The sequence below is a fragment of the Cottoperca gobio genome, unplaced genomic scaffold (genome assembly GCF_900634415.1).
Source record: "Cottoperca gobio unplaced genomic scaffold, fCotGob3.1 fCotGob3_251arrow_ctg1, whole genome shotgun sequence".
Lineage (NCBI taxonomy): Eukaryota > Metazoa > Chordata > Actinopteri > Perciformes > Bovichtidae > Cottoperca > Cottoperca gobio.
The window spans coordinates 105,001-120,000 of NW_021166874.1; the positions used below are offsets into that span (position 1 = coordinate 105,001).

Sequence of the window (15,000 nt, forward strand, 5' to 3'; positions counted from 1 at the left end):
TAAAACGCTTGTTTTCTGAATGGAGTTTGGTTGATACGCAAGTGACGCAAATTTTGAGAAATTTGTGACAAACAAAAAAATGAAAATGAAAACAGTGAAAATGATGAACAGATCATTTCTTTATCATATAATCATAAATTAAAAAAATTTAATCTAAAAATATTACCAGCAACCAGAAATATATTTAATAAATAAATAAATAAATCTAAAATAAATAAATCTCTTTTCATACATTCTCAAGGTATTTGTCCAAACAACATGGTCTTACTGTCCACACGAAACCTGAAAGTATTTTGTAAAGCATCTTCAATCATCTACAATAACAGCTTTAGTGGCAATTCAAAGAAAATACAAACTGGACTGTGGGGCGCTTTAGACGAGATGAACGACAGTAAAACCTAAACTAATTTTGCACCACTATAATAAGCACTATCTGTTACAACTTTTATTCTGAAAAAAAAACACAAAAAAGAACTGTGGAGCGCTTTAAAGGTGACGAGTGGAATCAAATAGAAATGTCTCTCGTTTGGAGATTTATGATAAAGAATGTAATTTACGAAATGTATAAAACTTTGTACCGGCCAGTTTGATGATGCCAGCGATCCAGTAGACCTTCATGGGCAGAACGCTGTCCGTGTTTGTAACTTCGACCCGGACGCCTTCACTGATGTCGCCCCACGACTTCCCCATCGGGACCTAAACATCAACACAATGAACTCAATAAAACACCAACAATGAAATCTCTGATAACTGATTAAAGATTCAAGCGTTCAGAAAACTAAAGACGGTTCTTACATATTAACTTCAAGCTCAATATAATAATACAATCCTTGTTATTATTAAATTCATGATTAAAAGCATGATCTGTTCTCTTGGAGCTACCGCAGTACTGCAGGAACCGGGGACTCCAGTGTGTGTGTGTGTGTGTGTGTGTGTGTGTGTGTGTGTGTGTTGGACCCACATGTTTGAAGCAGTTGACCGGCGCTCCCGTCACATCTCCGTCTCCAAGGTAACGACCCCAGTCAAACACCTCCACAGTAACTGCAGCAAACGCACAACAAACTAAAGTGTTCCAGACACCTGAAGACTTGAACAACACTTTTAAAAACTCTGACCTCACGTCTCAAAGTGTCAGAAGGGTCGTGCAAAGAGTGATCGTCAGAGTCTCTACAACAATCTGTAATAATAATCACACCTCCCAAGAAGTCGCAGCATAAGTGACACAATAGCAGCTCACCGGCTCAACATCTCTGACGCTATGCAGTCATCGTGAGTCTGTGCAGAAAGATCACATTTCATACTCGGAATGGGTGGGTGGGTTAGTTAGTGGGTTAGTTAGTCACTAAAGGCTGTCACACATATCCGTATGACAGAAACGTGTGCTGGTGTATATGAAAATGTGTCCAAATATGTCCAACTTTTCATCGGATCGGAAAAGTGAACATATACAGATACGCATGTCTAACCTATTGATATCGTATCACTTACTAATACAACATGTATCAGACGAATGCCCAACGAATGCATAAGATATACAAAAATATGGCGTATACAAAATATCGGCAACACGCTGGTGTACGTTGATATAAGGTAAGGTATAAGTAGTGTTCATTAAGAGCAGGTGGTGTTACGCTGGTGTACGTTGATATAAGGTATAAGTAGTGTTCGTTAAGAGCAGGTGGTGTTACGCTGGTGTACGTTGATATAAGGTAAGGTATAAGTAGTGTTCATTAAGAGCAGGTGGTGTTACGCTGATGTACGTTGATATAAGGTAAGGTATAAGTAGTGTTCATTAAGAGCAGGTGGTGTTACGCTGGTGTACGTTGATATAAGGTAAGGTATAAGTAGTGTTTGTTAAGAGCAGGTGGTGTTACGCTGGTGTACGTTGATATAAGGTAAGGTATAAGTAGTGTTCATTAAGAGCAGGTGGTGTTACGCTGATGTACGTTGATATAAGGTAAGGTATAAGTAGTGTTCGTTAAGAGCAGGTGGTGTTACGCTGGTGTACGTTGATATAAGGTAAGGTATAAGTAGTGTTCGTTAAGAGCAGGTGGTGTTACGCTGGTGTACGTTGATATAAGGTAAGGTATAAGTAGTGTTCGTTAAGAGCAGGCGGTGTTACGCTGGTGTATGTTGATATAAGGTAAGGTATAAGTAGTGTTCATTAAGAGCAGGCGGTGTTACGCTGGTGTACGTTGATATAAAGTAAGGTATAAGTAGTGTTCGTTAAGAGCAGGTGGTGTTACGCTGGTGTACGTTGATATAAGGTAAGGTATAAGTAGTGTTCGTTAAGAGCAGGTGGTGTTACGCTGATGTACGTTGATATAAGGTAGGTATAAGTAGTGTTCATTAAGAGCAGGTGGTGTTACGCTGGTGTACGTTGATATAAGGTAAGGTATAAGTAGTGTTCGTTAAGAGCAGGCGGTGTTACGCTGGTGTATGTTGATATAAGGTAAGGTATAAGTAGTGTTCATTAAGAGCAGGCGGTGTTACGCTGGTGTATGTTGATATAAGGTATAAGTAGTGTTCATTAAGAGCAGGCGGTGTTACGCTGGTGTACGTTGATATAAGGTAAGGTATAAGTAGTGTTCATTAAGAGCTCACTGTGTTACGCTGGGTGCGTTGTTGAATGCTGATATTTTGAACATGTTCAAAATTACCGGAGGTATCCGACGTGTGCTTCATAAGATATGCAGACGTTACGTTACGTTAGACATGCGTGAATACGGAACACGTCGGTGAATATTTACCTACGTGAATATAGTACGTAAATACCTACGTGAATACTTACCTAAGTCAATACGTACGTGACTACATTAGAGGTACGTTAGATATACGTGAATACTGAATACGTACGTGAATACAGTACGTAAATACGTTAGAGGTACGTTAGATATCGGCTACGTTGGCTGACGGTGAACCCTACAGCCAACTTATTGATAACGTGTGGATAACCTATTCCTACCCGATGTTAAGATTATGCCTGACGACGGAGTAATTTATTAAACGTGTTTCTACAGTACAGCTAGCGTTCAGGGAGCTTTTTGGGGTTTGAATACAGTATATAGGGTCTCTATGAGGAGCTCATCCTCACTTCTTCACAGCACGTCTTGATGAACACATCATCAGAGAGCATGGAGGATGCTGAAAGGCTGCGAACAGAGTACGTTCTGTTCTCCAGCATCAGCAGAACGTGAACCAAATGGCACTTTTCCAGCTCCGTTGTCCAGACGCTCTGATACGTTTTAAATAAGTAAGTGATACGCTATCAATGTTTGACATACAGTTAGGTCCATAAATATTTGGACATTGACACAATGTTCATAATTTTGCTCTGTACACGACCACAATGGACTTGAAATTAAACAATCAACATGTGCTTTAAGTGCAGACTTCCAGCTTTAATTTGAGGCTATTTACATCCAGATCAGATGAACGGTGGAGGAATTACAACACATTTTATACGTGGTGTCCCCTTTTTAAGGGACCAAAAGTTATTGGACAAAGTAACATAATCATAAATCAAATTGCCACTTTTAATATTTGGTTGCAAATCCTTTGCAGTCAACGACAGCCTGAAGTCTGGAACCCACAGACATCAGCAGACGCTGGTTCGGTCCGTGGTGATGCTCTGCCAGGCCTCCACTGCAGCTGTCTTCACTTCCTGCTTGTTCTTTGGGCAGTTTCCCTTCAGTTCTGTCTTCAGCAAGTGAAATGCTCACTTGGATTCAGGTCAGGTGACTGACTTGTCCATTGCAGAACATTCCACTTCTTTGCCTGCTTTGGTTGCTTTCGCAGTACGCTTTGGGTCATTGTCCATCTGCACTGTGAAGCGCCGTCCAATGAGTTCTGAAGCATTTGGCTGAATATGAGCAGATAATATCGCCAGAAACACTTTAGAGTTCATGCTGTTGTTTTTGTCAGCAGTCACATCATCAATAAATACAAGAACCAGTTCCATTGGCAGCCATACATGCCCACGCCATAACACGACCACCACCGCGCTTCACTGATGAGGTGGTGTGCTCTGGATCATGAGCAGTTCCTTCCCTTCTCCATACTCTTCTCTTCCCATCATTCTGGTACAAGTTGATCTTTGTCTCATCTGTCCACAGGATGTTGTTCCAGAACTTTACAGGCTTTTTTAGATGCGTTTTAGCAAACTCTAATCTGGTCTTGCTGTTGTTGAGGCTCACCAATGGTTGACATGGTGTGGTGAACCCTCTGTATTTACTCTGGTGAAGTCTTCTCTTCATTGTTCACTTTGACACAGATACACCTGGCGTGTGTCTAGCGTGTCGTCTGCGTCCTTCAAACGATCACAACTTACCCTTAATTTATATCAACGTACACCAGCGTATTGCCGTATAGTTCGTATATGCCAGCATTCGTTTCCGACATACGGAACTGTGTGACAGGGCCTTTAGTCAGTTAGTTAGTCAGTAAGTTAGTGAAGCCACTGTGAGAACTCACCGCTCTTCTTGACGCCGCTCTGCTGGTTGGCGTGGTGCTGAGCGTACGCAGCCAGTTTGGTCATCAGAGGCTGTTTCTGCAGAACCTTGGCCTTCTTAGTGGGAGGCTTCCCCTTTAAGATGCAGAGAGACGGACACAGGTTACGTCTCCTCGACACGAAGGTGCACAAGCCAAACAAAGATGCCAAGTTGTGAAACATGAAAACATTTTGTCTCAGGATCTTAGAAAAACGGTCAACTCGTTTTTAAATGTTTTCAAAGCAGAAGATCTACATTTGAGTAAATATTTTGCCAGCTGAATCAAATAGTTTACAGGATATTCAACATATACTTCCTCCTGACTTTACAGGGACTGTATAAAGGTGAGGAATATCTGATTTGAGTTAACAGTTCATTTGAACTCTTCCTCAGCATTGAGGAGTTGCATGTTTGGCGTTCTGACGATAACACTAGTTGACTTCTTGCTTCTGCCGTTTTGGAGAAAACTGCAACGAACGACACGTTGAGCATGAACGTTGTTCAAGAACCATCTACAGATGGCTCAGAAACCAGCTCCTGGACAGAAAACTGTATAAAAGCAGGTGATCTTATTTGTACCGATAACTAAAGCTGTTTCACACTAACGTGACATCAACAATATTCTGTCTGTAATTACTTATGTCTGTTTGTTTGCAGATGACATTATGCTATATAAAAGATATCGATTTTGTAAATATGGATGTGCACAAAGATTGAACATTTAGAGTTTGGTTACTTGGGGAAAGCCCGGCAGTTCACGACATTCACGTCGACACCCCCTCCCGCCACCCTGCAGCTGAGTTCTTACAACTACTGGACATTCTCAACCTAAAACAACATCTTGATGTCCCCACACACACCGGGGGGCACACGCTCGACCTGGTCATCACTGACTCAGTCCCCATTACAAATCTGTTGGTGTACGATCTGGACGTGTCTGATCACAAGGTCATCTCAATGGAGTTGAAATTGTCTCACCAGACCAAGCCCAAACGCCAAGTTTACTTCAGAAATCTTAAAAACATCAACACAGACATCATGACGTTGGACCTCCAGCAAATCCCCTCTGCAAACTTCACAACAGTCTGTGAATCAGTGGATTTCTACAATAGAACACTGAGCAATATCCTGGATCTCCACGCTCCGGTGAAAACTCGGACAGTCACCTTCTCACGCTCAGCCCCCTGGTTCACTTCAGAGCTACGGAACATGAAGGCAGCTGGGCGTGTACTGGAGAGGCGTTTCACAAAATCTGGACTCAGTGTTCATAGATTAGCCTTTCAAGAACACCAAAAAGAGTCACTCAGAAACGCACGGACACAGTTCTACTCCAATATCATCAATAAAAACCCTGGAAACTCCAAGCAGTTGTTCTCCACCATCAGTCACCACAAACTCTTTCACACACCAACACCACAGAAGAGCAGTGCAATAGCTTTATTACTTTCTTCAAGACTAAAGTCGACATCATCCGCTCTTTTCTCTCCAGCTCCTCCGCTCAGTCTGTCCCTGCTGTCAACCCACAGCCTGGGATTTTCCCGCCTCTTCTTGGAGATCTCTCAGCAAGAGGTTGAGGACGTCATCCGCAGGATGAAACCTTCCACCTGCGCCCTGGACCCTTTTCCCACAGCCCTGGTAAAATCCAACATTTGTGCTCTAAGCCCCCTGATCACCAAAGTCATTAACCTCTCGCTCCAGACTGGTCATGTCCCATCTTCTCTAAAAACTGCCGTCATCAGACCTCTTCTCAAAAAACCTTTATGCTCCTCTGAGACTGTTACTGGATTAAAAGTAAAGGGTTGACCCGGCCAGACACGACCTTCAGAGCGAGCAGGGGCTCCTTGAGGTATGTTCTGAGATTCAAACAACAATAAAATGTTCATTAAAACAACCCAGCATGTCTGCCTTGTCAGAGATTTGAAGAGAGTCTTTGACAAGGTGGAAGCTCTGTCACATTTTTATTTCCAGCTATTGATTTAATAGTTTTCCAGAATTTAAGGGGATTATTTAAGTTATTTGTGGTTTCAGTTTGGAAATAATCAGATTTGGCTCTTCTGATTTTATGCAATGGGCGATCGGGCCTTCTGTTCAGCCGCTCCTCACCTGTGGAATTCCCTCTCAGAACACCTGAGGGCTCCACAGGCCACCGACTCCTTCAAGAAGATCCTAAAAATCTTTCTTTTCAAAAAAGCCTTTCTGTAAAATCTTATGTCTGTTGTTGTTGTTGTTGGTGGTGTTTTAGCGCCTTGAGATTGCTTTTAGCTTTGAAAGGCGCTTTACAAATAAAATGTATTATTATTATTATTATTATTATTATATTATCTGTACTATAGTTAATAATAATAAGTGTTTTTGTTTATGCATTACCAGAAGACATACGTACCTGTTCCCTATATACTGAGAAATCTGTATGCAGATGACACTATGTTATACTACTAGATCCTGCCGATCCTATACAACTAGTTTATACAGTTTCTGTATGTAAGACACGCACAGAGGAGCGATGAGAGGGCCGGGGAGGTTGATCTGTTATAATGGATTAATATTGGCTTCTCCTCGAGGGTCCCACACGCTGCGGCTGATCAGAAACTCTGCATTTCAAATACTGAATATGTTTAAATTCACACCGTTTTATTTGATCTGCTGAAACATAACGTTTTAAGTTTGTCAGTTTTTAAGCAGCTCACGTTGGCTGAACTGTTCTCAAAGAAGCTGCAGAACGAAGAGAAGCTGGAAGCACAGGATCAGTTAAACTGTCGACGCCCAACAGGTACCTTCAGTACCTGCAGTCTGGCGAGGATGCTGGCCTTCTTGGAGTTGGACGAGTAACTTCTGGAGCAGGAGACGCTGCAGAAACGTTTGGTTTTACTGTAGAAAGCATCTCTGACGCCCACCATGCCACACATCTCACAGGTCGCTGAGAAACACAGACAAACAGAAACTCAGTCAAAAATACACATTTGACTGAGAAGCTGGAGATTAAACTGGAAGGTTTAAATAACTGGAATAAAGTCACACAGATGACGAGATGTATATCTTGATATAGATAGATATCTGTGTAGAAACGTATTTATGCCTCATGTCGATGATGGAGCTACACTGTTAGCTTAGCCTTGATCCACCAAACTCCATTCAGAAAACAAGCGTTTTAAGAGTCGTCAGCAGGAACTCAGACTGTTTACTGATCAGCATCCTGATGGAGTTGCTTCTGCTTCCTGTTGACACGGTTATTGAAACAGCTAAGCTTTAAGACGCGGAGCCTCGCTGTGCTTATAGACACGGCACACTACAGCAGGGACGTACTTACATTGCCGACACATTAAAGCTGCGTTCACTTGTAATTATATTTTGTTTATCGGTTCATTCAATCATCTTTATCTCTATTCGCACGTTTCTTCCAGATGCTAAACTGCGTCAGAGTAACAACCGATGTGGATCCAAACAAACTTCTCTGTCCGTCTGTTTTTAATAGTTTGTGGACAACAATGTAGGATTTATCCGACTGACCCATGCCGGCCTTTCCGTCGGGGTAGGTGTACACCTGTCCGTTGGTCTTGATGAGAGTCAGGGACGAGGAGGGGGGGGCGAGTTGACTCCCCCCTCCTCCCCCCAGCTCCTCATCCTCACTGTCCTCGGGGCTGGAGGCTCCGCTCCCCCCGCTGGACTCGGTACTGCAGCTGCTGCGGTCCTCCTCCAAACCGTCCAGCATCCCGAACGAGTCACGCCGTTTCCTGGACGGACGCTCCACCTGAGGACGGAGGAGGTGCAGTCACGCTCAGGTGGGAAGTAACTCAGTACATTTACTCCAGTACTGCAACTTTTTCACTGGCGAGTTATATTCATTAAGTTGATTTAATAAAACTAATTCATCTTTTTTATTTAAATTGAGGATTTACTTTGTCACGACGACGCACATTTAAATCTTCGTTCAGCCTGATAAACACATAGTGAGCCTATAACTGAGGATGTGTTGTGTATTAAACCGCATAAAAGTAAAAAAGTAAGCAAGCAAAACCTCATTTATGAATCACTTTTCATTCCAGATGGAAGCACAACGTTCCACAGACACGGAGCGGAAACAGAAAACATTCAACACAAGAAAACACAATTCAGACAATCTTCAGATAATATTAGGAGGAAAAAAGATTCAGAAATTAAGATCAGCAGCCGACTGCTAAGAATTATTAATAATTAAAGCCATTAAAAAGTAAGTTAATAATATAATTATATTAATTAATTAAAATATAATTAAGACCAACAGTATATAGATGTATTCATTCACTAGTGATACAAATGAAATCTAATAATATAATATAAAACACTCATTTGAGCTATTTTTCTGCATTATGAGAACTTTCACTTTTGATACTTTAAGGAAGTTTTGCTACGAATACTTCTGTGTCACACGTAATGCAGGACTTTATAGTGTAGCGCATCGGATTTAAAATACAGGTTTTATCATGTAGTAAAGAACAGGCTTTGTATTTATTTATTCTTTATTTATGCAGCACACCTTATGATTTATTACAACCTTATTGAAGGTTGTTTGTTTTTCACTATTTATTCCAGGTAGTGGTGGGCCGTCAGGGCCAGCAAGGCCTTCTCTGCCGGCCTAAACATCAGAATATACATTTAATTTTGAAAAAATAAATCCACAAATATGTATTAAAGTATTCCCCAGAGTCTATCCTCTTCATGTCATAGCTTTCCTCTTGGTTGCGCTGCTTCCAGCCTGTCACTTAAAGTGAACGGAGACAAAACTGTGGCGTTAACCAATCAGATGTCGAGTTGGGGACACCGGGGCCAGCTGGCAGGCGTACGATAACGTCAGCACATGCACGTCTTTTGATTGGATACGCACTATTGAGAGGCAGAGCTATGCAGAGCTAGCAACCTTTGAACGAGCTCATTTAGATTTCTACAAGCTGTTTGTTTCCAACCCACAACGTCTGAAGGAGGAGAGATCGATGTGGTCGCAGATATCATTACAACGCCATTTTCAAGACGAACCTTTCAAGAACAGCTAGACATCGTGAGAAGAGAACGGCCAACCCCGATGCTAGCGAGCTGCCGGGAAAAGGGTTTGTCCGCCACTTTCAAATGACTAAGTACGAGCGGTACCCCCGGCTCACAGCCTCCGAGAGGCACTGCACAGTGTACTGCTGGGAATGCCTGCTACAACTAAATGTTTCTAAATATTAATATGACTCTGTTGTTAGCGTGATGCAACGCCCGGTTATACTGCGTTCTGTCTACATGTATAGTTTCTAGAGCCATGGCGTCATAATGATGGTATTAAGAGGGGGAATAACTCAGGTAGGACTGTAGGACATCACTGAAGGCTTAGGTGTGACATGCACGGCCCGCCACTGCTTCCAGGATGTTTTAGGGACATCTTAAGAGTTTTAAGCAGATTTTGATGATAATCGGGACAATAATCACATTTATTTTGACGGGGTAATCGTCAGATGTTCATGTGGCCCCATGTCTAGCTGCAACCCACGATTATTTCATTATCGATTCATCTGCAGATTAATGTTTGGTGTATAAAATGTCCATCAGAGCACCTCAAAGTCCTGATGTCTCTAAATGTCTGGTTTTGTCACTTTAATATAAAACAGAGAAAAGCAGCAAATCTCCATATTTGAGGCTGAGAACAGACTTTAAAGACATTAACAAATTACTTAAACTATTAATGGATTATTAAAATAGTTGGAGATTATTTTTCTTTGTCGTCGATCAACTAATAGATTAGTCGACTAATTGTTGCAGCTCTAGAGTCAACTAACTAACTTTAGCTCATTAATAATCAGATCCACACACACACACACACAGACACACACACACACACACACACACAGGCTGCCAGCACCACTGCAGTGCGGTGCACAGAGAGGCTCAATGACAACACAGAGCAGAACTGGCAGCTACACTAGAGGAGACACCAGATGACCTCCAGAATTCAGACAATTTTAAATGTGTTTGATTCTAGACACCAGGATGTAGCTCTTATAACAGAAGCCAGGGCTGTTTGTGACTCTGCTCAAGCCGCCCTTAGATTCGGCGTACCTGAAATGCACCTAGCACCACAGCCTGCTCTTGAAATGGCATTTCTTCTCATGTATTCACCTTGCCAATCACCGCGCTCCACTGTGTCCTGCGCTGAGCGTGAAAACAGCGATAATTAAAGGGAAATGTTACCGACTCACAGGCTCCTTGGTTGAGTACATATGTGCCCAATAAAATGGTGTCTCGTCCGATTTACTAAACAATTTAAAGTTCCGGTCAGTGAGATGTGTGCCTTTTGTCAACCAGAAATGAATCCTAATATCTCAGGATTTTTCAGTGGAGTTCAGTGGATGGAGATAGTGACAACAGGAGAAGCGATTATAAAAGGATATGTTTTTAGACCAAATTAAGAAATGCTTTTCCCAGTTTATATGTGCCGAATGATTGTTAATATTGAGCTCCTAAATAAAAATGTAAAATGTCATTTTAATGAGGTACAAATTCTTGTCGGAGAGCTCGAGAACTTAAAAGCAGCGGATTTCTCAAAGGAGTTTGGCCTTCACTTTCTGTCAGCGGTCTCTCGGAAGCAGTATGTAACGCCGCTGTCACAGCCGCAACAAAGGAGGGGAAAGCGGGCTCCCGCCGGACAGACAAGCCGGAGAACTCACCAGGTCTCTGGGGTTTTCCATCAGGCCGGGCCGCGGGGGGACACTCACTGAAACCCTAAAACCCAGCAGCAGACATGTCAACAAAAATATCATAAACCTAGTGCGCAGGCGCCGGGACCGCGGCTGCTTATCTCTCATTGGCTGATGTCTCTGCTTCGTGTGCGGAGTTCAGATTAGGGGGTGTGCCCGCCAGCGCCCCCTGCTGGACACAACCGTAACCTGAATAATTATAATATTAAATTAAATAAATAATAATAATAATAAATTAAATAAATAATAATAATAATAATAGTATATAATTACAAAAATAGTATTAGCAAGTCATAATAAAAATGAAAATAAAATATGAATTGAATAATAATAATAATAATAATAATCAAATAATATATTTATAATGTAATAATAATTAATATAATAATAACACTACTACAAATAATAATAATAATAATAATAATAATAATAATAGCAACAGTCATAATAAAAATAATAAAATATAAATTATTTAATATACATCAGCTGTGTCTGGCAGTGGAGTTAGAAGTATACAAATGCTTTATTTAAGCAAGAGTAATAATACAACAATATAGAACAGAACTATTATCTGCAAAATGTAGGGCTACATTAAATATTGGGACTGGTCAATTTCAAAGTGAACTTATCTGAACTACATTTTATGCTTTAATGTTTTTGTTACATAATAGTAATAATACATTTTATTTATATAGCACCTTTTAAAACATAGATTACAAAGTTCTTCACAAAAGCAAAATAAAATCAGAATCCAATAAAATGACAATAAAATATGCATTATAAGTTTTATTCTATGTATTTATTTATTAGTACAGAGAAACATTGACAGCTGCAATTGCCGAAATTGTCTGATAATCAGCTGCTGCTGAAGTGTAAATCATCAATACAATATTTAAAATATTTAATAAAAATCCCGTCAGTGTTTAGAGGGGCCGTTTTGTTGTGCAGAGAAGCACGTCAACGTTTTGCTGTTTTGTAGAAATTCCAAAATAAAATGATGAATGATGAAGAACATAAAAGTATCCAATACCTCGATGGAGTTTGGCATTGACTGAACACATGATTCAACAAATTCAACTGAGATTCAAACGTGAAGAGTAATACAGAGAACAGAAATGTAGCAGATTTCTTTATGGAGTTTGGCATGCACTGAAACTACTGTTGGTTTTATGATTCTAAAATTAAACTGAAGTTTATAAAAGCAGAGTTAATATTGTTTAAAGAAACATCAAATGGAGTTTTGCATGGACTCAAAGAACTGTTTCCTCTCCTTTTGATTTGCATCTTTTAATTCTTTGATGCATGAACAAGAACCCTCCCACTCTTACTGTGCTTTTTAATTTTTATTGCAGATGACTCATTGGGAGAGCTGTACATATGAATATATTTTGACAGTTATCATTTGGCCCTCGGGTTACAGAGCTCAGAGATCATAACATCTGCAGGGCAAGTGAAAACCTGAATTACACTGGAACAGGGACGGGCTGCCGTGCCGAGACCTGCTCTAAATGTCACGATTTAAAGGTTAAAGCAGATTACCTGAGCTCCATGGAGTCCTGACACACCTGTGGTAGAAACACCCTGTGGGCACCTGAAGGCTTCACACGCACAGCGGGGACTTTAGACGGCTGCTGAAGGAAGAGATTCAGGCAGAAAAGGACACTTTAGAGGAGCCGTGCGTGCGAACATAAGTGAGCGGTGAGATGACACCATGGCAGGTTCTGCGTGTAAGCAGAGCGACCCGGGCAGGTTTGGGTTACCGTGTTCATCGTGGACCTGGAGTTCTGGTGCATTACAGCACAGCTCCTGCAGCTGCGGCTCCGGACAGCAGCAGCAGCAGCTTCTGTTTGTCCCGAGAGAAAGTGGCCATGCAGCAGCTCAACAGGAGGCTGGCCTCGTACCTGCAGCAGGTAGGACACGCATGAGGTGGAAACACGAACATTCAACTGAGATTCACGAGTGATGATTGATTATTGTTTGAAGAGCAGGAGAACATGTTAAGGGATTTTTATTCTATGATGAGGAAGTAAAGCCGACATCCTTCCTGCTCCTGCAGCTGATGGTGCAACAACAGCACACTTTATGTTTGGTTTGAACAGACGTACAAATGAACTAATGAAGTTTTGCCTTGACTGAGGACAGTTTCTGATTTCCACTTGCATCGGCTTCTTTCTCTTTGATGCCTGAGGTGGAAAGTTTGGTTTTTGTCTTGGTACTTAATTATTGTTTAAAGAGAGAGAAGATGAAAGTAGAGAAGACATATCTAAATACTCAGGGCTGTATGTTCCAGTGACGGCGTGTCTTCTGTATCTGCAGAGGTGATTTATCATCCAGTGTAATATTTGTATTCTTCTGAACGAGAACTTGAAGTTCCCTGTGAAGAATTATGTATCTGGTATTAGTTATAGTAACAATAGATTAAGTTTGTGTTGAGTTTATAAACAGATTTGAACTTTAACCTTTGAATTTATTTTTTATCTGTTCAGGCCTCGAAAAATCCACAAAATGATCCAAGAATATAAAATCTCTGATGTGTTGGGGATTTAAATCTTGATATTTTAACTATCTGGTCTAAAATAATGTGTGTATATATATATATATATATTCATCACATCTGATAATTGATTAATTGCTTGTCACCTCTGATTGGTGGATGCAGGTCCAAAGCCTGGACGCGGCCAATCAGAGACTGGAGCGTCATATCCAGGAAGAGCTGGACAGGAAGTGTCCTGGAGAGCTGAGTCAGCTGGACGCACACCTGAGGACAACGTCCAGGCTGCAGGAGCAGGTGAGCGCTGGAGACACAGACATAATAATAATAATGATAATGATAATAATAATAATTATTATTATTTATTTATAACCTTTATTTAACCAGGATATGTCTCATTGAGATTAAAAATCTCTTTTTTAAGAGTGTCCTGGCCGAGAGGCAGCAGCACAGTGACAGACATTAAACAGTCTCAACATTAATGAAAACAGTTACAGACCCAGCGGTCTGCTTCAGTGTCTTTAAGAGTTGCTTTAAGTCTGTTACAGAGACCGGCTCTGAGCTTCAGCTCATTCTGCAGCCGGAGCAGCGTAACTAAACGTCCTGTTCCCAAGTTCTGTACGGACCTTCTGGAACAGTTAGAAGAAACAAGTCCTCGGAGAGAAGCCGATACGGTCCACTACATTTCCTACTCATGTAGATCCTTAGGTATTGTGGAAGAGCACCCAGAATAGCTTCATAAATAAGGATGTGCAGTGTTTCAGTCTACAGGTGGTCAGGGAAGACCATCCAACACGAGCATATAAGGTGCAGTGGTGCGTCAGGTTTGAGGTTATGAGTCTCAGTGCCCCGTGGTCGACGGTATCCAGAGAGCTGAGGCTCTGACACGATGCATTCATATAAACATCTCTCTCTCTGTCTCTCTCTCTCTGTCACTCTGTCCTCTCGCGTCTGTCTCTTATATTCTAGAGGTTCTCTCTAGATCTCTCTACTGGATCTATCTCTATATCCTATTTCTATATAGATATTTCCTATATATATCTAAAGAATTTCTAAATAGATATAATATATATGATATATATATATCTATCCTCTCTATCATACTCTATCTATCTATATCTATATCTCTTATCTCAATATATATGATAATCTCCTCTATATCTCTCTACTATATCTATGTCTCTTATACTATATATTATATCTCTTTATCTCTGACTATATCTCTCTATCTTTCTATCTGCTGTCTCTCTCTCTACTCTCTTCTATCTCTCTCTCTTCTCTCTATTCTTTCTCTGTCTCTCTCTCTCTCTCT

At 41.0% G+C, this 15,000-nt stretch overlaps 1 protein-coding gene across 3 annotated transcripts in view; it reads right to left on the reverse strand.

The window, feature by feature from the left end:
• LOC115005092 (MBT domain-containing protein 1-like) overlaps nt 1-11,254 on the reverse strand; it is a 22,790-nt gene extending 11,536 nt beyond the window's left edge. Inside the window, exons 1-6 of one of the 3 annotated variants that reach the window (XM_029426891.1) lie at nt 11,168-11,250; nt 7,998-8,238; nt 7,274-7,407; nt 4,474-4,585; nt 962-1,041; nt 579-696 (exon numbers count right to left, since the gene is read on the reverse strand). In XM_029426891.1, coding sequence (XP_029282751.1) covers nt 579-696; nt 962-1,041; nt 4,474-4,585; nt 7,274-7,407; nt 7,998-8,238; nt 11,168-11,188 — 706 coding nt within the window. In that variant the 5' untranslated portion in view covers nt 11,189-11,250. Of the gene's footprint in view, nt 1-578; nt 697-961; nt 1,042-4,473; nt 4,586-7,264; nt 7,408-7,997; nt 8,239-11,167 lie in introns of all 3 variants that reach the window. The other 2 variants (XM_029426890.1, XM_029426892.1) reach the window with 2 other exon arrangements.
• Nucleotides 11,255-15,000: the final 3,746 nt, after the last annotated feature.